This window comes from Odocoileus virginianus, chromosome 1 (assembly GCF_023699985.2).
Source record: "Odocoileus virginianus isolate 20LAN1187 ecotype Illinois chromosome 1, Ovbor_1.2, whole genome shotgun sequence".
Taxonomy (NCBI): domain Eukaryota; kingdom Metazoa; phylum Chordata; class Mammalia; order Artiodactyla; family Cervidae; genus Odocoileus; species Odocoileus virginianus.
In genome coordinates this window covers 13,691,691-13,715,886 of record NC_069674.1, presented here as the reverse complement: position 1 = coordinate 13,715,886, position 24,196 = coordinate 13,691,691, and the positions used below count along the sequence as shown (strand labels likewise).

At 43.6% G+C, this 24,196-nt stretch overlaps 1 protein-coding gene across 2 annotated transcripts in view; it reads left to right on the top strand.

Moving 5' to 3' along the window:
- AGK (acylglycerol kinase) overlaps window positions 1-24,196 on the top strand; it is an 88,550-nt gene that overhangs the window by 12,195 nt on the left and 52,159 nt on the right. For both annotated transcript variants that reach the window (XM_070464780.1, XM_020894846.2), the window contains exon 3: window positions 21,211-21,250. In XM_070464780.1, coding sequence (XP_070320881.1) covers window positions 21,211-21,250 — 40 coding nt within the window. The remainder of the gene's footprint in view (window positions 1-21,210; window positions 21,251-24,196) is intronic.

Sequence of the window (24,196 nt, the reverse complement as noted above, 5' to 3'; positions counted from 1 at the left end):
TTATTTTGAAATAGTCATGAATTTCCTCAGTTTCCTGTTTCACCTTCTTTATGCTCGTTCCTAGACAACCTGAACTCCTACTTCATAGAGAAAGAACATCAGCAGTTACCTCTGTATGCACATGTCTGTTCTTTTTGTCTTGTTGTAAAGTTGTATCCTGCCCAGGGCCAGCCCCTCCAACCCTCATATAGATCCAGTTCTTCCTCCTTTGTTGGTTATCCTCTTCCTTGCTTGTACCTTTTAAAATTTGTATTAGAGTATAGTTGCTTTACAATGTGTTAGTTTGGGCTGTACAACAAAGTGAGTCAGCTCTGTGTATACATATATCCCCTGCTTTTTAGATTTCCTTCCCTTTAGGTCCCCACAGAGTGCTGAGTCAAGTTCCCTTTGCTGTGCAGTAGATTCCCATGAGTTACCTATTTTAAACATGATATCAGCAGTCCTCACTTGTATCTTGAATCCCATCCTTCCTACTTCTTTCCCCCCATTTGTCAAACTGTTCAGAGCTGAGATGTGTCATTTCAGCCGTGTGTTCCCATTTATTTACCGCCCTCTTTCTCCCATTTACACCGCTCCTGACAGCTTGCCTCACACTTGCATGCCTCTCCCTCTTTTTAGAATAAGCTTAGTAAAACTTGGTTTTCTATCCTGTCATTTGATTGACCCTGTTCTTGACGAGGTCATTAATAGCCTCTTAGTTGTTAAATAAAGTAGATGCTTTTCAGTCGGTATCTGCCACATTTGATTCTCTTCAGTTACCTTTAGGGCATCTTTTTTTTTTTTTCCTATTGTTTGATATGCCGCGTGGCATGGTGGATCTTAGTTCTCTCAGTTTCCCAACCACAGATCGAACCTGTGCCCCTTGCAGTTGAGCCCTAACCCCTGCACCAGGGTGTTCCACCTTTAGGGTGTCTTTTTGCTCTGCTTGTCCCCTAGATGCCATTGTCCCTAGGTCCTGTCCTCATTCCATGGACTTCTTAGGTGATCGTAACCACAGCAGGGTGTTCAGGTGGGATACTTAGATTTTGGAGTCATAGTATTTTCTAGTTCATGTCTTACTTCCCTTGACATCCTATGTGAGGCGCATCCCTGGAGTTGTACCATGCAGTCGACAAGCAGAATATTCTTTCTGAAAGAAAACTCTGATCATGTCACTGTTCTACTGACAACCTGTAAATAGCTCTCCACGGCCTGCAACAAAAAGACCCAACCCCTTAGCATGGCATAAAAGAGCCTGCGTGATCCTGCCCTGTCTTCCTCTCCAGCCTTTTTCTGATTGCTTTTCATCTTCCCTCCACAGCACTTACACTCAACCTCTGTGTTCCAGAAGTCTCTAGAAAAAGACCTCTCTGTTGTGTGACTCACTGTCCCTTTTTGCTTGTGTTCACCCCTCTACCTGGAACACTTCTGCTCTTCTTCACTTGGACAGCAGCTCAAAAAACGTGTCACCAGGCTGTGTAAAGCAAGGGTGGCATTATTGAATAAGAATAAAAGAAAACAACGTGTGTAATTACCCCATGCCAGCTGGGCTGCGGGTGCAGGGCTTGTTGTTCCCATGTACGTACATGGTCTCCTTGTAATCCTCAAGCTAGACCTGTGGGAGAGAGAATGTTACTTCCATATGTAATGAAGACATTGAGACTCAGAGAAATTAATAACTTGCCTAAAATCGTCTCTCTGCTTATTTTAATAACTTGTCTAAAATCGTCTCTCTGCTTATTGGTGAAATTGAGATTTGAACCCAGGCTAATCATGCTCTATAATAAATCCCATGTGCTTTCTTTCCTGTTGACCACCTTGAACAGCGATGCTCACTTCAGTATATAAATTCTGTTGCATTGATTAAATGATGCTACCTTTTGAATGCCTTTTTTATGCAGCTTTACTAGAACTGTTGTATTATGTTCCCGTTTCATTTTTCATTGCTCAGATGGAATCAAGCTCCTTTATTAAATAGACAGAATGCACTTCTCAGCATTTAGTAGAGGGGAGGTGCGCACTGGACACACAGCCCAGGGAACGTGGCCCTCATTTCAGAACCTTCTGGGCGCTCTCGGTTGCTCCTTCATGCTCTCAGTGGCTCTCTGTGGCCTCTGTTCGTGTTCTGGCCTGACTCCCCTCCTCCCTTTCACTCACTGCTCCTGCCCTTTCTCTTGGCCTTTTACTTTGCCTCCGTGTCCCCCTTCCCCCTTTTATGAAAGTTTTATTCATTTATTATGGCTGCTCAGGGTCTTTGTTGCTTTCTGCAGTTGCTGCGAGCGGGGCTGCTTTTCATTGTGGTGGCTTCTCTCGTTGCAGAGCGCGGGCTCAAGGCAGGCAGGCTCAGGAGTTGCCCCGCAGCATGTGGGATCTTCCTGGACCAGGGACTGAACCCATGGCCCCTCCCTTAGTAGGCAGATTCTTAACCACTGCATCAGGGAAGTCAGTCGCGCCCCCCTCCCCTGCCCCTTTTAAGCTTCCTTACCTGTTTGTAACTTACAGATGAGGACATTTATTTTTCTTCCATTCTGTGAAAATCTTCAAACGTACAGCAAACTTGAAAGCATTTTACAATAAACACCTGCCTACCTATTTCTTGGATTCTAGACTTCACTGTATTTGCCTTGTCACTTCGCTATCCATCTGTCCGTCCTCTCTATCTTTCTTTCTGATGCATTTCCAAGTAATTTGTCAACATCGATGTACTTCTACCTGAATACCCAACCATGTGGCTCAGTAATTAGGGTTTAGCGTTTGCTTATACTGTTTTTTCCCTTTACAATGAAATTTACATACAGTGAAATATACAGTGAAATATACAGATTTAAGCCTGCTTTCGCTGAGTTTTGTCAGATGCAGACACCTGTATAACCCAGACTCCTAGTAAGACAGAATGCTGTCATCTATCCAGGTGCTCGCCTTACGTTCCTTCACCATCATTCCCTGTCCCGCCACATCCCGAGGCAGTCATTATTCTAATTTCTTTTCCCCACCATAGACTAATCTTTTTTTACTTCTAGAACTTTATATGAGAGATATCATATAAACTTTATTCTTTTATTGTTAAGCTTCTTCCTTTTAGCATAATGGCTTTGAGATTCATCCATGTTGTTCATTTCTTTCTTTCTTTTTTTGGCTGAGTAGTAGTCTAGAAGATAAACATAAAATAATTATTTTATACTTATAGAATTTTAAGTTTTTTGTTCTTAGCGACTATAATATTTTGCATTCCTCATTTTTAAAAGCAAGCAAATTGTTATGTTATATATATTTGACTTCCTTTCTTTTGGAAGGAAACTGGTGTCTCTTGATATGGGATTCACATACCAGTAAGAATAATTGACTGTGTTTCATTGTTGACTTTATGATTAAATAACGACCCTGGTTTGATAGGTGGGCTTCCCCGGTGGCTCAGCTGGTAAAGAATCCTCCTGCAATGTGGGAGACCTGGGTTTGATCCCTGGGTTGGGAATATCCCCTGGAGAAGTGAAAGGCTACCCACTCTAGTATTCTGGCCTGGAGAATTCCTTGGACTGTTAATAGTCCATGGGGTCGCAAAGACTCTGACACGGCTAAGCGGTTTTCATTTTCATTTGTAAGGAAAAGTTTGTGTATGTGTGTGTATGACAGCTTTGGAAAAAATGACATATGTTATTTTTATCCATCTGATTTTGGACTGCTGTCTTTGTCTTTGGGCACAGTTATTACTTATTTGTGGGTGTTATTTCATGTTGCTCTATTTATAGTTTTTTCTTCTGTGGGAATTTATCTTCTTTTTTTTCTCCTTTTCCCTCAGTTTCAAGGGAAAAAAAAAACCCTGTGATATTCTCCTCTGCATACTTTCCCCCACAGCAGGTTGCAGTAGTTGACAGGAGCAGCAGGGGCTGCTTTCAGGACTCTGGAAAGAGCAATTGAAGAGGAGGAAATGACCCTCTTTGCTGAAAGTAAAGAGAATTTGAGTGTTGCTCATTCCTCTTCAGCTTCTCTCCCCAAGCTTTCTGGGTTCCCTGGGGGAGGTTGTGTTCCAGGTTGTTCAGTTCATCATGTCAGAAGTTACCTGCAGTGGTCTTTCCCTCATTTGGAGCCCTTTCAGTGGCAAGGATCCTGCTAACAGACAGTAGCATAAGAAAGGAGGCACTTCTAACAGTCTGACCTTGGGCTCTCTGAGCCTCAGGTTCATCTGTAAAGTGGGGATAATAACAGTACCTTATTGGATCACTGAAGGCTTGAGGTAACTGAAAAGCTCTTAGCATAGTGCTTGATTGATATCAGGGTTCAATACATGCCAGTAACTCTGAATTAATTTGATGTAATAGGTACTCACTCACTTTGGGAGTTAAAACGAATTACTGCTGGTAACTGGGCAATGAGTGATTTGAGAGCCAGCCAGTGGGGAAAGAAGACGAAGATCGGCCAGATGGTGTAATGAGATCTCAGCCTTTTATTTATTTCACCTTTCATGTGTAACAAGACAGCTTAGAAAAGTGTAATTTCAAGAGTGACAGAAAATAACCACAAAAGAGGCAGGGCGTAAGTAGTTAAAAAGCCGTGAGCCGTGTCTGAATCCTTGTCCATCTGGTTTGAGCTCAGATCCTTTCATCTTCGGGGACCGTGTCCTTGCTCATCCTGCCTCTGGTCTCTCTCCTCAAGATTCTGGCTGGTGAGGCTTGCCACAGCTTATCAACTAGTCCTCATGGCTTGGCAGGTGACAGAAGCTCTGTTCTTGCTTAGTTCTGGCTCCCGGTTCTCAGCTTTGTCGTTTGGCTCTGTGCTTCTGGCACCAGTTTGGCCACCCACCTTAGCCTGTGACCCGGGACTTCCTCCTGTTTATTTCTGGAGCATATAGCCACTCAGCCAGACTTCCTGGTATCTTCTCGGAGAATTTTCAATCCCACGAACATTGTGCATCCCTCCACATGAAACTTGCAAAGCAGACGTGATACTGTAGCACTGGTCCTGGGCCATGTGTCCCGAAGTTTTTAATACTGGAATTTTTTCCATCTGAACATAGGAACGTTAATCTTGATTATGATACATTAATCTTGATTACTATAAGCATTGATAAGAGCCCACCTTTCAATTCTGTGGTCAAAACAATTGCTTAGAAGTAAAACTAAAAAATTGCAAGTAAAACTAAATGGTTATAAGTTGGCCCAAGGGGTGTGTTCAGTGTTGTTCAGCTTTATTGAGAACGTAGTAGTGTTAATCATGAGGATCACTAATACTTCATCAGAGCTTGTCACGTGTCAGACACTGTTCTAAGCACTTCACATTTATTAGCTCATTTTATCTTCCTAACAACTTTATGAGATGGTTGTTAATCTCAGGCTAGTGTGAGATTAATAGCCCTAGGCAGATGAAGAAGCTGAGGAACAGCAAGATGAAGTCATTTGCCCAGGGTCACACAGCTAGTAAAGGCTTCCCTGGTGGCTCAGAAGGTAAAGAATCCACCTGCAATGCAGGAGGCCTGGGTTCGATCCCTGGGTTGGGAAGATCCCCTGGAGGAGGGCATGGCAACCCACTCCAGTACTCTTGCCTGGGGAATGCCCATGGACTGAGGAGCCTGGTGGGCTACAGTCCATGGGGTTGCAAAGAGTCGGACACGACTGAGCATAACTAGTGTCAGGACCCTGATTCAAAACCAGGTCCTCCTCGTCACCTCTCCCAGTGGCCCCTTTGTCTTAGGTGACAAATTGCAAACAGATTTTCCCAGGCCTTGAGCCCCACATGGCATAAGATGATGATAGAACATTGTGCTTTAAGTCGAGCTTCCTTCCAGGTCAGCTGGGTTTGGGTTCGAGCCCTGGCCTTTGTCACTTGCTGATGTGTGACTTTGGGCAAATTCCTCAAGCTTGCTCCACTTCACTTTTCCGCATCCTCGTGGTATCTCACAACATTATTGTGACCTTAAACGAGATCATCGCACTTTCTGGCACACTTCAAAAAGATCAGCACCTTTTACTTTGGATGAATAAGGCACTGTGTGCTGCGTCCTGTTCGAGTGCTACAAAGTCAGTTGGTTGGGGTGCCTAAGGGAAAAGATTACTTGAACATTTTTTATTATGGAAATTTAGAACATATAAAAATTCAAAGAGTATGATGAGTCCCCATATATCAGCACTCAGCTTCAACAAATACCAGCATTTTATGATCTCATTTCCTCTGTCTTCCTCTGTTTTTTTTTTCTTTTTTTTTTCTGGAATATTTGAAAGCAAATTCCAGATATAACTTATAACTATACCCATAAACACGTTAGTACCTTTAATAGTTAAAGAATTCTTAAAAATCACAGTGCCATTAACATGGGCCTAACAGAATTAAACATTCTCTGCTGTTGCTACTTAAGTTTAGTCTCTGAGTTGTGTCCCCCTCTCTGCAGCCCCGTGGACTGTCACCTGCCAGGCTCCCCTGTCCATGGGGTGTCCCAAGCAAGAATACTGGAGTGGGCTGCCGTACCCTCCTCCAGGGGATCGTCCCAACCCAGGGATCGAACCCGAGTCTGCCCCACTGGCAGGCGGGTTCTTTACCACTGAGCTACCAGGGGAGCCCCCCCACATCCTTTATGTCATCTAATATTCAGTTTGTGTTTACATTTTGCCTGTTGATGCCCATTTCTGCTTTATGGTTTTGTTCAAATCAGTATCAAAATGAGTTCCACACAGTGTACGTGATGTCTTATCTTTTAAGCCTCATAAACTCTCACCCCCTCCTCCTTTCATAGCATTTATTTGTTTTAGAAACCAGGCATGTCTGCATTTGCCCTGTAGAATTTTTCATCCTCTAGATTTGACAGTTAACTTACATGGTTCAGTGGTGGGCAGAGTCATATTGGAGCCTGAAGCAAAAATAAGAATCAGTAATACGGACTCTGTATTTAAAACTCTGATATTGTGTTCATCATTTTGATTTTTTTAAAAAATAATGTATTAAAGTGTTTATCTCCATTCCTATGTTTTTGGTGTTCCCTTAAATTTTGCACCTGAGGCAAGTGGCTCCTCCCTCCCTTTGTTCCAGTCCCAGACGTGAGTTGTTTAACTTGTTTCTGTCTCGCCTGTGCCTTGTACACTGGTGATTAGTTCCCTGCTGCTGCTTTCTTTTTTTTTTAAGTCTTTATTGAATTTGTCACCATATTACTTCTATTTTTTTGTTTTGGTTTTTCGACTGCAAGGTATGTGGGATGTTAGCTCCCCAACCAGGGATCGAACCTGAGCCCCCTGCTTTGGAAAGCGACATCTTAACCACGAGACTGCCAGGGAAGTCCCCTGTTCCGACTTCTAGATCTTTGATCTTCAAAGCATGAGCCATGGTCCAGTGGAACAAGTCACTCCTGGGAGCATATTACAAATGCAGAACCCCAGGGTCCAGCCCAGACCTGCTGAGTCAGAACCCACATTTTAACCGGATCCCCAGCGTCCCTTGCCTGCGCAGTGAAGTCTGAGGAGCACTGTTCTGAAGGTGTGATTCCAATCAGGTTTAGTTGTTGTGGCGAGAGCGCTTCATAGGCGTGTTGTGGATCTTACTGTATCCCATCAGGAAGTACATGGTGTCTGATTGTCCTGCTTTGGAGGATGTTAAATTGATCAGTGGGTTCACATGTGATCAGCCTGACCCATCCGTGAGAAGGCTGAGAAATCTCTTGCGAGCGTTCCCTGGAGTAACCTGGTGAAGAGGGGGCCGCTGGATGGATCTGAATGTTGACTTACTCTTACCCATCTGTGACCCTGGATAAGGTGCCTCAGTTCTTGGCCTGTAAGCAAAGATGGATCATGGTTGATCCATCTCACTGGGCTATCACACAGATTTTCTTAGAATCAGGCTTGGAACAAAGCAGGCTCTCTTCTTTCCTCATTGGAGAAAGTGTTGTAGCAAAGATGTCTCAAGTGGGGCCTTGCAGAATGGATGGAACGATGTTCTGGTTGAGATTCATGACCTGAGCATAGGCAGGAAATGAAAGTGTATGGTGTGTTCTTGGAGACTGGCAAAGAATTTGACCTCACTTTTTCTTTTTTCTTCTGTTGAACAAGGGGAAAGCCAGGTGGTGGAAGGCTTTGACTCTAGGCAGTGTATAGTATTTGGAGCTCAAGGAGAGGAGGATGTCTGGAACAAAAAGGCAGGGCAAGTTTATTTCTGCTGCCTAGGAGGGAGAAAAACCTGTAGACTGCGGGGGCGGGGGAGTGGCATTTCAGTACTTCACATGAGAGCAGAGGCCAGAGTGCTGGCATTAGGAGGGGAAAATAAAAGGGCAGAAATGAAGTTGTGGCACTGTGAGCAATGATTGAGTGCGGGATGCCATGCCAGCAGACTTCTGTTTGGTCTGGATTTTGCTACTTACTGGCCATGTCAAGTTGCTTAAGCTCTGAGCCTCCTTTTCCTCACTGGTGAATGGGAACAGTGAGGTCTGTTTAGCAGGTTACCTGTAAGGAGTCAATGAGATGATGCAGAGATTTCTTCCCTGGCAGTCCAGTGGTTAAGACTCCGCCCTTCCAACACAGGGGATGTGGGTTCGATCCCTGGTTAGGGAATCAAGATCCCAAATGCCCCGTGGCACAGCCAAAAGGAATTTAAAAAAAAAGAAAAAATGACGTAATGCATGTCATGTGCTGCACTTTGATAAATGCTAACTGTGATAATTACAAGATGATTGGTTGTTTGGTTAAAGGAGAGGAAGTTAGGAGAAATCTTTTTTAGCTTCAAGTCTAGGATAGTTGACATGAGTTTGTGCAAGCTGTGGGAGATTGTGAAGGACAGGGAAGCCTGGTGTGCCGCAGTTCATGGGATCGCAAAGTGTCGGACACGACTGAGTGACTGAACCACAACTAGGATAATTGGTGATACAAAAAGAGGAAGGTCGCCTGGGAGAATTGGTTTAAGGAGGCTGTTATATTTATATTCACTTTTAGATGTGTTGAGTTTGAGACCTTGACGGGATGTCCAAGAGGGAATGTCAGATTCCAGGGGGAAATTATGCAGGAGCCACACTTGACCAGATCCATGCTGTTTCTTTTGGTACAGATTATGGTTCCAGTAACTGCTGGTGCTTTATTTCTCAGTATCTCTGGGGTTTCTGACAAAGCAGACGTTTTACTTGGACATCCATTCAGATTAGCCTCTGACTTTGCAGTCAGTGGTCCAGAGCCCGGCTGGTTGAGCAGCAGTAGAAGGTAGCGAGGCCCTTCTCCCTCATGACTTTTCCTCATTCTAGATTTTGTTGCAGTTTGAAGGAAGCAGTTTGTTTTGCTTTTTAGTCATCTCAAAGTTCCTCTCTCTTTCTCTTTCTCTGAGCACAATCTGATGCTGAAATTTGAGGTATCAATAGGTGTTGTTTATTTATTTATTTTTTTAGTAGGTGCTGTTTAAAGAAGTTCATTTATGGGCGATTAAATAACATGCCTGTCAGCCCAGATTTGATAGAGAACAGGGGGACTTTTTTTTTTTTCAGTGCAATGAAGTTTAATTATTTCCCCGTTTCTTTTAACTCTTATCATATTATTTAGAAAACATATATTTTTTTTAAAGTCTATGTTGTTTATTTTGCCTCCTTTCCATGTATTTTCTATATATTTACTGGTAGAAGGTGAAGTGGGATGGGGCGGGGGCACTGAGCTGAAATGACAGAGAGATATTTATGTTATATTTGGTTTTAATTTTACATAATTTTTAGGGATATTTATATCAGTGGTTTCAGCTGCTCCAAGCACTGCAGAGAGAATAATCATAGGTGATGCTAAAATTGACCCCTCTCCAGGTGGTCACTGGCATCTCATATACTATCTGTCCTGGACCAGCACAAATACTGACTACAGTAGCTGCGAGTTTGTGTGTTTACAGGTCAGAAGTTGTCCACATCTGTCCTGAATCCTGGAGCCCAGAGTAAATAACCACTTTGTGTGTGCGACTTACACAGGATATGTTGTTGAGGGAGGTGGGGGAAATAGAAAGGAATTCTCCCTTCCTGTGCTTTCTTCCTAAAGGTTGTTGTGTAGTCACTATGTTGTATGACTCTTTGTGACCCCCATGGACTGTAGCTTGCCCAGCTTCTTTGTCCATGGGATTTCCCAAGCAAGCATACTGGAGTGGGTTGCCATTTCCTCCTCCAGGGAATCTTCCCAGTCTAGGGATCGAACCCATGTTTCCTGTATCAGCAGGTGGACTCTTGACCACTGAGCCGCCTGGGAAGCCCTTCTTCCTGAACACCTGTCAATTTCCATGCCATCCATTTTCTGTCTTTTCTCTTTCTATGCAGATGGCTGAGGCTACCTTGGACATAGTCGACACTCTGTGTGTGTGTGTGTGTGTGTGTGTGTGTGTAATTATATACATAAATATGTAATGGTTGATAGAAAGAACTAGTATTTTGGTTTATGAAGGAAACTGTGTGGCACAGAATGTTTAAGTTGGCATGTTGGGTGGAAGTGGATGGATGGAAAAACAACAGAAAGCAAAAGAAGTAAATGAACCGCAAGAGAAAGTCAGAATTTTTGTGAGAATTAGGTAGGGGTAGAAATCATAAAAAAAAAAAAACTGACTAGCGGTAGCAGCTCCAAGACTCCCTTCAGTGGCAGCCAAGGCCCACACTTGAGCACAACCTAGCAGCCAGCTGGAGATGGTCTTCAGACCTCAGCCTCAGTGAGTAAGTGGACAGCAGAGTTGGAACAGTTGGTATTTTCTGGAAAGCCAAGGCTCAAATAAGAGGGTGAAAATAGAATAATTTCACGTTCTAAGATGAGAAAGGAAGATTTAGGTTTCCTCCACGTTTGCTTCTCTTGGTCAATGGAATGAAGAAATAACCTGCAGAACACAATTCCATCTCTCTGGTCGATGGGAATTTCTACAGAACAGACCCAAATGATTCACTTACTGTGTGAGCGGAGCCCTCAGGGGATGCTATTTTTCATTAAGTCATTTCCCGTCCTGAATTAGAGAGGAAATGTTTTGTGGAGTAAACCTGAGGAATAAGAAGTTACTTGAAATATTACAAGTGGTCCACTTAAGTACACATTGAAAATGAAAGTCGCTCAGTTGTCTCCGACTCTTTGCAACCCCATGGGCTGTAGCCCACCAGGCTTCTCTGTCCTCGGAATTCTCCAGGCAAGAATACTGGAATGGGTAGCCATTCCCTTCTCTGGGGAGTCTTCCCAACCCAGGGATCGCACCCAGATCTCCCACATTGCAGGTGGATTCTTTACCATCTGAGCCACCAGGGAAGCCCAAGAATACAGGAATGGGTAGCTTATCCCTTCTCCAGGGGATCTTCCCAGCCCAGGAATTGAACCCGGGTCTCCTGCATCATAGACAGATTCTTTACCAGCTGAGCTACCAGGGAAGTACACGTGAGCATAGACTGAAACAACCGGGAATGAGTAAGCTCAGAGGAAGTTGGCTTTGGAGTTCTATATTTCAGAGAGTAAGAAATAATAAGCCCTAGTTTACCCAGAGCTTCATGCAGCCTCTGGCCATCACTATAGACAGGGCCTTCCCACTGAGCACAGAGATTGGGTCTTTGTCTGGCTAATAAGTGTTCTTGAGTTAATCAATAGAGTGGGGTTAGATTTAGTTGGGCTTTTTCCTAAGCCCGTTTGCAGGACATAAAGTAAGCACTCTAGGGATCCATTGTGAATTGAGGTGAGCATAGTGGCGGCATATACCTGTGAGTAGTTAAGACAGTGGATGGAGCGGTGTTGACTGCTTTTTGTGTTATTTGGGCTTGGCCTTAGAGAACAGAGTAGATGCAGAGTGTCGAGAGAAGAACCACCATTGTTGAGAATGAGAAGGCTTAAGTTCTAGTGTCATGTTTTTGAGTAACTTCTGCCTGACAGTGGGCGGATCCCCAGACCAGAAGTTTCGCAGACTAGGTCAGTCATTTTTCAGGAGCTCGAAGGAGATGGCACTGTTGAAGGAGTCCCTGCTGGAGTGAACCTTCCAGAATCTTGTGGGGTTTAGGGATTAGAATTATATGTGTTGTGTGTGTGTGTGTGTGGAGGGGGGTGGTATGTGTGTGTCTCTTTGCCCAGATGAGGATCACTGCTGTAGTGAACTTGGTTATTAATGGAATGCCATGTCATTTGATTGATGGGGATCAGGCTATGTTGGGGGAGGTTGAAAAGCATTAGATTAGATAATTTCTAAGGACTCTCCCAACCTTAAAAATGCCAATTGTCAGGAAATGGGATTTGGGCTTGGATGACGAGAGTTCAATCCCTGGGTTGGGAAGATCCTCTAGAGCAGGAAACAGCAACCCATTGCAGTATTATTTCCTGGAAAATTCCAAGGACAGAGGAGCCTGGCGGACTACAGTCCATGGGGTTGAAAAGAGTAGGGGCTTGAACTTGAAATCAGTTTTGTGTAAAGCAGAAACTCTCTTGCATGCCTCAAGGGGAAAGCTGGTGATAGAAATTGCTGTACAGTTTGCCTCTGGACTATAGTGAGAAGTGTTTTGGGGGGGGGGGGAATAGGATGGATCAATGTAATTTTTCTCTCCATGTAAAGTTGTTATTGAAGTAACAGCTTATCTTACTTTGCAGTCCTAAAGTAATAAATAAAACATTTATGGCTCAGAATAAATTGAGAGCATCCCATTTCCTGCAGTAGCAGGCACGTTCAAATTCTTTTAAAGCCTCAGGCAGGGTGACATCAGCAGATTTTTCCTTCATTTTCTAATCCAGAAGCTTCTAATTTCTTTCTGTATAAGAACCCACATTTTAGTACTGAACAGATCTTCAGGGACCCTTTTTGATATGACTACATTTTGCAGCACCTCTTTTAAATTGTGTTAAACTTCAATGCTCTCGGGAGACAGCATGCTGTAGTGGAAGGAGTGTGGGCTTGGAATTTATATACAATACTTGTTTTTTTCCTGGTAGCTATGTTTTGGTTCACATTCAAATTCTTGACCTATTAGCAGTCTGGAATTTCTGAGTTCCTGATTTAGCCCTTCTAGAGGGTTCTAGCTCCATGACCCTCTCCCACAAACACACACACCCACATCCACCAACCCCCTTGGGTCTTCTTGATCCAGTCAAGGCTACCCACTCCAGTATTCTTAAACTTCCTTGGTGGCTCAGCTGGTAAAGAATCCACCTGCAGTATGGGAGACCTGGGTTCCATTCCTGGATTGGGAAGATCCCCTGGAGCAGGGAACAACTACCCACTCCAGTATTCTGGCCTGGAGAATTCCATGGACTGTATAGTCCAGTTCAGTTGCTTAGTTATGTCTGACTCTTTGTGACCCCATGGATGGCAGCATGCCAAGCTTCCCTGTCCATCACCAAATCCTGGAGCTTACCCAAACTCATGTCCATCAAGTCAGTGATCCATCCAACCATCTCATCCTCTGTCATTTCCTTCAGTCTTTCCCAGCATCAGGGTCTTTTCAGAAGAGTCAGTTCTTTGCATCAGGTGGCCAAAGTATTGGAGTTTCAGCTTCAACATCCATCATTCCAATGAATGTTCAGGACTGATTTCCTTTAGGATGGACTGGTTGGATCTCCTTGTAGTCCAGGGGACTCTCAAGAGTCTTTTCCAACCCCACAGTTCAAAAGCATCAACTCTTCGGCGCTCAGCCTTTCTTTGTAGTCCAACTCTCATATCCATACATGACTACTGGAAAAACCATAGCTTTATAGATGGACCTTTGTTGGCAAAGTAATGTCTCTACTTTTTAACATGTTGTCTAGGTTGGTCATAACTTTTCTTCCAAGGAGCAAGTGTATTTTAATTTCATGGCTGCATTCACCATCTGCAGTGATTTTAAAACCCCCCAAAATAAAGTCTGTCACTGTTTCCATTGTTTTCCCATCTATTTGCCATGAAGTGATGGGACTGGATGCCATGATTTTAGTTTTCTGGATGCTGGGTTTTAAGCCAACTTTTTCACTCTTCTCTTTCACTTTCACCAAGAGACTCTTTATTTCTTCTTCACTTTCTGCCGTAAGGGTGGTGTCATCTGCATATCTGAGGTTATTGATATTTCTCCTGGCAATCTTGTTTCCAGCTTGTGCTTCATCTAATCCAGCATCTCTCATGATGTACTCTGCATATAAGTTAAATAAGCAGGGTGACAATATACAGCCTTGACATACTCCTTTCCTGATTTGGAACCAGTCTGTCTTTCCATTTTTGCTTCTAACTGTTGCTTCTTGACCTGCATACAGATCTCTCAAGAGGCAGGTCAGATGGTCTGGTATTCCCATCTCTTTCAGAATTTTCCACAGTTTGTTGTGATCCACACAGTCAAAGGCTTTGGCATAGTCAATAAAGCAGAATTAGATGTTTTTCTGGAACTCTCTTGCTTTTTCGATGATCCAACAGATGTTGGCAATTTGATCTCTGGTTCCTCTGCCTTTTCTAAATCCAGCTTGAACATCTGGAAGTTCATGGTTTACGTACTGTTGAAGCCTGGCTTGGAGAATTTTGAGCATTGCTTTTCTAGCTTGTGAAATGAGTGCAATTATGTGGTAGTTTGAGCATACTTTGGCCTTGCCTTTCTTTGGGATTGGAATGAAAACTGACCTTTTCCAGTCCTGTGGCCACTGCTGACTTTTCCGAATTTACTGGCATATTGAGTGCAGTACGTCTGTATTGACTATGTGTCTGTATTGACTATATATGATTGTATAGTCCATGGGATCAGAGACTTGGACGTGCCTGAGCGACTTTCACTTCACCTTTTCACTCTTATGTCTGGAGTTTCCCCTTCTCTCCTGTCCTGCCCCACAGTGAGCCCTCCTCTTGCCATTCGGTGATCGTGACCCTGAAACAGCATCCTCTTCAAGAACACCAGATTCTCCTGCAGAGAATAACTTTCGGTGTCTCCTCCAGAACAAAGTCTGCCTGTCTGAGCACAATGAGTCAATCTCTGCTGTTCAAACATTTGCCACTTATTTATTAAATAGTTATTTCTTGAGTATCTTAGATTGCGTATAGCAATCTGTGCTCTGTGCTGTGGGAAAGAAAATGGTGAATTATCCATGACTTCTGGACAGTTATCATTAAGGAAGAAAGATAAGACAAGCCGCTTTGTGTGTGGTGGGGTAAGGACCAGGGTGGTATTGTTTGGTCTTCGATTTTTTTTTTTTGTTTTTAAAGGAGAGGGGAGGAAATGATCACATCCCTGGAGGGGAAAAGTGAAGTCCTTTGTGTCTTTTAGGAACAGCAGAGCATGCCATTTGCCAAGAGTAGGGGCAGCATTGAGAGCGTGATGGGGATACAGGAAGGGCGCTAGCCTTATCCCCCACTTTTTTGCTTTGGCTTTGAGATGAGGCGGCCTCCCCTTCTCTGAGTCACTTGCTGCTCTCTGCCCAGGGTCCTGACGCGCAGGCGCTCTCTTCCTGCTTCTCTGGCTTTCACCTGCTCCTAGGGATGAACTTCTGCCCTCTCATCCCTCCTGATACTACGCGTGTGTCTTTTTTTTTTTTTTAAATTTTTTTATTTAGGCTGCACTGGGTCTTTGTCGCTGCTCACAAGCCTCCTCTGGCTGCGGCAGCAGGGGCTTCTCTCTAGTTGCCACGCAAGGCCTTCTTGTTACAGCGGCTCCTCTTGTTGCACAGACTCTAGGGCGCACAGGCTCAGTAATTACGACGCATGGCTTCGTTGTCACGGCATGTGGAGTCTTCCCAGACCAGGGATCGAACCGGCGTCCCCTGCATTGGCAGGCGGATTCTTAACCCCTGGACCCCCCAGGGAAGTCCAGCCATGTTCATCTTTAGTCAGGAGCTCTGTCTGGAATTCCAGGCGTGTATTTCTAGCTGTCGCCTGGATCCTCCCCCCTGGGCTCTCACCGTTGTCTCAGATCAACCGATCCAGATCAAACATAGCTTCCTCCCTCCTCAACCAGTCCTTCGTGTTGCCTTCCATCTCTGTGAAAGTGACGCCTTCTGCTGGAAGGTCAAGGGGTCTCTGACCCCTCCCTACCCACGAGCCAGCCCTAAAGTTCACTCCTCAACCTCTGCTGAATCTGTGTTCTCTCCATCCCCACTACCACCTACCTGGTTCTAGTCCTTATCCGCACTGACCTGCTGAATCTGTGTTCTCTCCATCCCCACTACTACCTACCTGGTTCTAGTCCTTATCCTCACTGACCTGCTGAATCTGTGTTCTCTCCATCCCCACTACTACCTACCTGGTTGTGTTCTCTCCATCCCCACTACCACCTACCTGGTTCTAGTCCTTATCCTCACTGACCTGCTGAATCTGTGTTCTCTGCATCCCCACTACCACCTACCTGGTTCTAGTCCTTATCCTCACTGACCTGCTGAATCTGTGTTCTCTCCATCCCCACTACCACCTACCTGGTTCTAGTCCTTATCCTCACTGACCTGCTGAATCTGTGTTCTCTCCATCCCCACTACCACCTACCTGGTTCTAGTCCTTATCCGCACTGACCTGCTGAATCTGTGTTCTCTCCATCCCCACTACCACCTACCTGGTTCTAGTCCTTATCCTCACTGACCTGCTGAATCTGTGTTCTCTGCATCCCCACTACCACCTACCTGGTTCTAGTCCTTATCCTCACTGACCTGCTAAATCTGTGTTCTCTCCATCCCCACTACCACCTACCTGGTTCTAGGCCTTATCCTCACTGACCTGCTTTCCTAAAGAATCCTCCCTGGTCTCCCTGGATTTGGTCTTATCTTTGACCCTTGCCTTCTTGACACTGCAGCCAGAATGATCCTTCTACGCTGTCAGCCTGGTCATGTCAGTTTCCTTCTTAAAGCCCTGCGATGGCTTCTTATGGCCCCTAGGGTAAAGCCCACATCCCTTAAATAGGTTCGGGCAGGCTCCTGGAGGCCGCCTGTCCTGGCTCCTCCCTGCTCTGCTGCTGCAGCTGTCCTGAGCTGCTTCCGGTTCTGGCCTTGGTTGTGACCTTGCACTTGCGGGCTTTTTCCCATGCTCTTTCCTTTGCCTGCATTCTCCTCCCTGTCTTTGCCTGGCTACTTTCTGTTTCTCTGCTAGATCTCAACTTCACTGTCCATGTAAAAGTCTTCTCTAATTCCCTCAAGACGAGGTTAGATACCTCTGTTAGACACTTCTTTTGTGGAGCACGTAGAAGTCATATCATTTGATGATTGCCTAGCAAATTGTCTTTCTTCCCTCTTCAAACTGTAGACTTCACAAGGATGGGGAATGTCGTTATGCACCTGTATGTCATAGATACCCAGCACTGTGCCTGGCATGTTATCTATCAAGAAACATGTCTTTTACTATATCACTGACATTTACCAAGTGCTGTTCTTTGCTCCTAGATCCCAAGCTTCTTCAGGTCAGGACCAAGTCTTGTTTGTGGTGCTGTACCTGGCACTTTTGTGTTAAATCAGTTTGTTTCACCAGTTCCTTTCAGGAGCTTTATTGCACTTGAATTTATATATTAAAAAAAAAACTATATGAATATAAATTCTAAGAGTTATGTTAGCTGGGACTAAGAAGCGATGTGTTAGCTTAATAAATGTGCTATAAAGTATGCATCCAAAGAAGTATTGCCCATTCAGTATGGTCTGGAATTAAGAAGTAGCAGCATTAAGTCATTTGAAAGCCCGCTCTCCCACTTAGCAACACGTGCTCTTGGGCAAGTCAGTTTTCTTTCTCTGAGCCTGGACTTCCTCATCTGTAAGATGGGAATGTACCGCCTGCCTTGCAAGGTGGTTGGGTGCTGATTCCCTCAGTTGTGTCTGACTCTTTGCAACCCCATGGAGTGCAGCCTGCCAGGCTCCTCTGTCCGTGGGGATTCTCCAGGTCAGAATACTGGATATGAGTTGCCATGCCCTCCTCCAGGGAATCTTCCCAACCCCAGGATTGAACCCAGGTCTCCTGCATTGCAGGTGGATTCTTTACCAGCTGAGCCCCCAGGGAAGCCCTGCAAGGTTGTTACAAAGGCTAAAGGTTTATGAAAACAACTGCCATAGTATCTGGCACACAGTAGTTGCTCTGTGGATTTTAAGTTATTTTCTTTTTTATTGCAGCAATGCTGCCATTACAGAAAACATCCTTGAAATTTCTTTTTTAGAAATAGTTTTCAGAACTTGCTGTAGACCTTCAGACTATGTCAATAGGAGAAATATCTTTTCTTTTGAGGATAGGTTTGAGTTTTAGATACAACTTGGTTCAGAGAACGTGATCAAGGTAATTGATACCATTTTTTGATATTTAAAAAGCTAAGTGTGATTATAATGAGGATTTCTTTTGTAATGTCTAAATTGGTACATATTCTGTCTTTCTCACAGGTGGCGTTGGCAGTGCACATACTCCATTTAGCTCGTTGTAATCCAGGATGTTAACTATCAAAATACCTTTTGATTTTCAATAGGGCGCTGATACATCAAGCAGTTATTAGTAAGCTCAAGAGAGCTGAGATCTTTAATAATACACTTCTTCACAAGTTAACCATCAGAATTTTACTTCTAGCAAAAAAAATAATTGAGAAAAAATGATCCAAGATGCTACCCATATTCCTGTATCTGTTTGGGGGTCTTCCCTTTTCAGCTGGGTCCACAGGCATGAGCGTGGCTGAAATGCAGTAAGGAAGGTGGTGTCTACTAATGACCCAGAGGGTACTGGTGCCTTCAGAGGCCTGTCCCTCGTAGAAGAAGGAGCTGGCTGGGGGAAACAGACAGATATATAGAGATAGGCAATCAGCTTTTATAGAAGCATGTGTTTGTATGGAGTAATCCACAGGCTGTCTCTGTAGGATAAGACAAGGCATAGGTCATTCTGTCTACTAGGAAAAACACATTGAGGCAAGGAGGAGGAGGAAGACAGTCCTGTGAGACTGGCAGCGGAAACTTGGGCAGTCTGGAAACTAGACTGAGGGTTAAATCCGCTGAGAATGCTCAGGTGACTACAAGGAACCTAGTTGTATTTTATGATCCAATGGATACAGAGGGCTCTGTGTTTTGCCTCATCATTGTACAGAAGGGCATGAGTGTGCAGGGTTATTACAAAGGGTTATTGACATGTAACTATTTTTAAATATTTTACTAGATTGCACCCTGAATCTGCCTCATCTTGCATGCATGTTCTGTTGACGTTAGAGTAATTCACTGAGAGCAGTTGATGGAGAGGCTTGGAAAGAGCAAAGCATTTGTGACTCTTGGGTGGGGAGGGAGATGAGCTTTAGGCCTCCTTTTGCCCTGGGCTGGTGGGGAGCAGTGTCGCTCCAGCAAGGGGGCTGAGCCTGGCTGTAAAGGCGCCTTGTGGGGTAGACGTCACAAGGGATCGGTCCCCCTGAAATCTTTGCTGTAGAGCCATATGTGCTTTTCAGGTACTGAAAGTGAAAGTTGCTGAGTCGTGTCCGCCTCTTTGTGACCCCATGGACTGTATGGAATTCTCTAGGCCAGAATACTGGAGTGGGTAGCCTTTCCCTTCTCCAGGGGATCTTCTAAACCCAGGGATCGAACTGGGGCCTCCTGCGTTGCAGGCGGATTCTTTACCCACTGAGCTATCAGGGTTTGAGGTACTGGTGTCACTGTAATTGTAATGGGACGTTGCTACTGCCCTTAGGTTTCAGGTGGGCAGCAGGGATGCTTCCTCTTAGGGAGTGCTTTCTCCTGGAAGCTGATGGCTCTGTGAAATCGGGCTTGTCCTGCAGCCTGGCTCTGGAAGAAAACTCCATAGCCTTTGACTGCAACTATAGCAAAAAGCAAAAGTTTAATTTTAATTAATATGTACTATTTGTGGGAAAAGTATTATAAACCTATTACAGTGCAGTGCTATATACCCGCTTGTGTTAGTTGGGTACCTAGGGTAGCTTGGTTGGACTTATGGACAAACTGGACTTAGGAATGCACCCTCAAAATGTAACTTGTTTGCATGTAGGGGACTTACTGTACTGTAAAGATGCAAAATTCAAGGTCTTTGATGTTATGAGAAAGGTCTAGACAGAAAATTTAAGTAAAATAACCCTTTCTCCTTTTAATTCTTCTCTCTAAATTGTTTACTGCTCATGTTTTCTGGGTATTTGTTTTCTTAACTGTTGTTAGCCAGGTTGAAGTTACTATATGAATGATGCTAGCAACCCGTGTTAGAATGGACTCTTACAAGGAGAAGATTCTGGAGCATGGTAGGCAGTCAGCTATTTAAAGTGGTCTTAGGGTATAAGTGGCCCAAACACATTTTAGAAAGCTTTATGCTGAATAGTTGAACATATTCTGATAGAACGTTTTGTTTTTGCAAGCTAAAATTTTGCCTCACGCCAGAATTATCCATTTATGACATAATTGTGTATCTGACTGTGATATAAAAAATAAGAGATTTAGAGAAAACACTAGCAGAAGCAGCTATATTTCAAATTTATTTCTGGCAAATGACCTGAATAATTTCTACTGAATAAGAAAAACGCAGGGTATGTGCATTCGTTTTTCTGTTGCTGCCCTAACAAATTACCACAAACTTAGAGATTTAATACCACACAAATTTATTATCTTACAGTTTTGTGGCTTCCCAGGTAGCTCTGTGGTAGAGAATCTGCCTGCCGATGCAGGAGATGGGGCTGTGATCCCTGGGTTGGGAAGATCCCCTGGAGAAGGGAATGGCAACCCACTCCAGTATTCTTGCCTGAAGAATCCCATGGACAGAGGAGTCTGACAGGCTATAGCCCATGGGGTCAAAAAGAGTCAGACACGACTGAGCAGAAGCCTTGTTTGTGGAGTAGAGATCCAACACAGGGCTCCCTGGATTTAACTTCAAGGTGTTGGCAAGGACAGCGTTCCTCCTGGAGGCTCTGGGGAGAGCCCCTCTCCTGCCTGGGTACTCACACTCCTTGACTTAAAGCTACCTTCCATCTTCAAAGCCAGCGAGGTTGTGTCTTTCTGACCATCCTTTCCTGGTCATATTTGTTACTGAAGTTTCTCTGCTTTTGAGGACCCTTGCAATTCCATTGGGCCCACCTGCGTCATCCAGAATTCTCTCCCATCTCCAGACCCTAACTTAATCATGTCTGTAGAAACCCTGTTGCCACATACGGTAACCTTTTCAGATTCTGGGAATTAGGATGTGAACATCATAAAGGGAGTGAGGATTATTCTGCCTGCTGTTGTGTGGGAACACCTAACATGGATTCACTAACATGGATTTCATTTGGAGAAAGTACCTTTCAGATGTGCCCATGATTTGTTACAGTTCTTAAGAAACGTTCACTTGACTATTTTAAAGAGTTATATGTACTTTAAAAAGTGATGACTTGTTTGGATTTGAACCTACTTATTAAAGCTAACGTTCCTTCTCTTTTGTTTACTTTGATAGTGATAACCTACTAAGGAGAGCAGCCTGTCAAGAAGCTCAGGTAATGCTGTTTAATATGAAACAATTAAAACCCGCCTTATCTCCACTGTGCAGAAATCTCAGGCTGTTCCAGGGGACTTGCCCAGCACCTTGCATCAGTGCAGCTTGGCTGTTTTTTCCCCCACTATCAGGGGATGAATCAGGCTGCCAGCCAACTCTGAATAGAACTCGAGGAAGTTAACCATCTGGCGAAGAGCAGTTCCAACGCCCACCCCTTCAGACTTGTTTACTTCTGGACTAGTCCAAAGAACACAGAACTGGACTGGTTGGGTTCTGGGAATTTGTTCATGTCTGCAGGTGGCCTGGAAGCTTTGGCTAAAGCCCGATTCATGCCTAAGCCGAATAAGCCCCGAGGATATCAGTTCAGAGCAGTTGTTACCTCTCAAAGTCAAATCTTCTTAAAACTGTTGATTCGTACTTTTAAAGCCGGTCTCTTTAGCCCAGCTGAGTCATAGCCTGTGCATTGTTATTCCCAGTCTCAGGGTATTGCACTTAAATATTCATCTATCTAGTTAGAGTTGAATTGTTCATCCTTTCAAGTTTAAGATCACATTTCTTTTTTCCCTCCCCTCCAAATATGCACTTTATAACTTGCAGATGAATTTGCATGGTTAAGTTGCCTTTTTGTTATGTCACTTAAGCTTATGATGTCAAAAATACCAAAAAAGAAACATGAAATTAAAAAATGACAAAGGCATGATGCGTTTAGTAGAAGTAGGAGGCAGAAAACGTTCTGAAGTGTCTTCATGGATTACAATGACAATAGACAGTGTGAACAAATTTCTCTCTTTCGGGATTCCCTAACTGTTCTAAATCTGTGTTTTAGGAATTTGATTGCTTTGTTGTTTCATCTCATGGCTCTGGGTTGTTTTGGAGATCAATTCAAATAAACTTTAGTATTAAATTTGAGGTGATCTTCACCCCAAGCTAATTTTCCATTAGTAACTAGAAAATTGTGCACGGGGAAGCCTTTTGCTCTTGGACAGAGTGGATGCGGCACTCCCTTTCTTGTGTGAAGTATTAATGCCTTCACCTCTGCTCTGAGTCCCCTTCTCCTCCTCCTGTTTCATGGCCCTGGTCCTTCCCTTGTTTCTTCCCTCGCACGTTTCCCTCTTCCCACTGTTCTAATTCTCCGCTTCCCAACACCCATTTAGCTCCTCTCTTCTGAAAAAAGCAAGTGAATTCATCCTTACAGTCTACTCCTTCTAGTTACTTTTCCTGTGTCCATCCCCTTTCAGTCTAAATTCTTGAAAAGAATAGGATTTTTTTTTAAGCTCACTTCATTATAGTCTCATGTAAACTCCTTAATCTACTATAAACCCTAGTCCTGAATTGCAGGTAGCTAAGGCTTCTAGAGGCTATAAACCCAGGACCAAGAAGAATAATCTAGAATTATAGATCTGTAATCTGGCCGGTTAAATAAGTCATTTCTGGCCAAATTCCAGAAATAGTATGGACAGAAGAAGAACAAATTACAATGTTAAAGTCTAACTCAGAGTGAAAACAGTAGAAATTATGATGTACCAGAAACTTTTTACAAAGAAAACAATATGTCCTTCTGAAGTATTCAGCAATAGAGGTTTATTTTTGTGTTTAGAGCAAGTAATAGACAATAATGAGAAAGGATCTCCAGTGGGCTGTCAGGGAGGTGGTAGAGTCAGAATCAGTTACTTAATAAGATACTTGGTATAACTTTCATTTTTCTTCTTTGCTTTGTACTTCTGTACTTGAATTCTACCTTCTTGGCCCAGACCTGCTTCCCGACCAGTTAAGACTCAAAATTTTGCCCTGTTTAGGATTTCTCTGTGCGCCTTCTTTTTGTTGACCCTCTTCTCCCATCCTGATGGAGCAGTGGCAGCTCTGTTTAGTCCCCATCGTAACCCCTTACATCTTATCCTCTGTGAGTTTGAACTCTTGTCTCATCCATTATCTTCTCTTTAGAACTGATAGAGTGGAAGTTTGGATTTTGAAGTTAGATGGATATAAATTGTGAACTTGTAATTTATTAACACTTTGACTTAATTTTTCTGAATCTTGGCTTTCTCATCTATAGACATGGGAATATTTAATTCCTACTTGGTTTCTGAGAACTAAGAACAATATGTGTGGAAGTGGCAAATATTAGGCACTTCAGTTGAGTTCAGTCGCTCAGTCGTGTCCGACTCTTTGCGACCCTATGAACCACAGCATGCCAGGCTTCCCTGTTCATCACTATCTCCCAGAGATTGCTCAAACTCATGTCCATTGAATCGGTGATGCCATCCAACCATCTCATCCTCTGTCGTCCCCTCCTCCTCCTGCCCTCAATCTTTCCCAGCATCAGGGTCTTTTCAAATGAGTCAGCTCTTTGTATCAGGTGGCCAAAGTATTGGAGTTTCAGCTTCAGCATTAGTCCTTCCAATTAGTAAACATTAATTATATTTATTTTCCTGTACCAGTTGATGCTACTGAGTTATCATTCAGGGTTGCAAAGAAAGGAGGCAGCTAGAGTATGAGATTTATTTTTTATGTGTATAAAGATATGAAGGTTAATTGGTAACACAAAGATTTTTTCATTAATAAGCTTTAGATGGTTGGGAAGAATCCCTGGAGAAGGGAAAGGCTACCCACTCCAGTATTCTGGCCTGGAGAATTCCATGGACTGAATAGTCCATGGGGTCACAAAGAATTGGACGTGACTGAGTGACTTGCATTTCACTTAAAAGGAAAAATGATTATATTCTGAAAACTAAAGACAAACTTCCCTTGTGACAGACTTATTGGTTGTAATAAACCTCACCATATCTTATAGAGAAAAGAAAAGTTACTTACCTGTAGTAAGTGAATGAAGTAGGTATTTTATTATAATTCATATTTAATTATATTTAATTATCTAATTCATTATTTGATAATATTTTATTAAATAATGGTCCACTTTTTTAAAAAACCTTTTATTTTGTATTGAAGT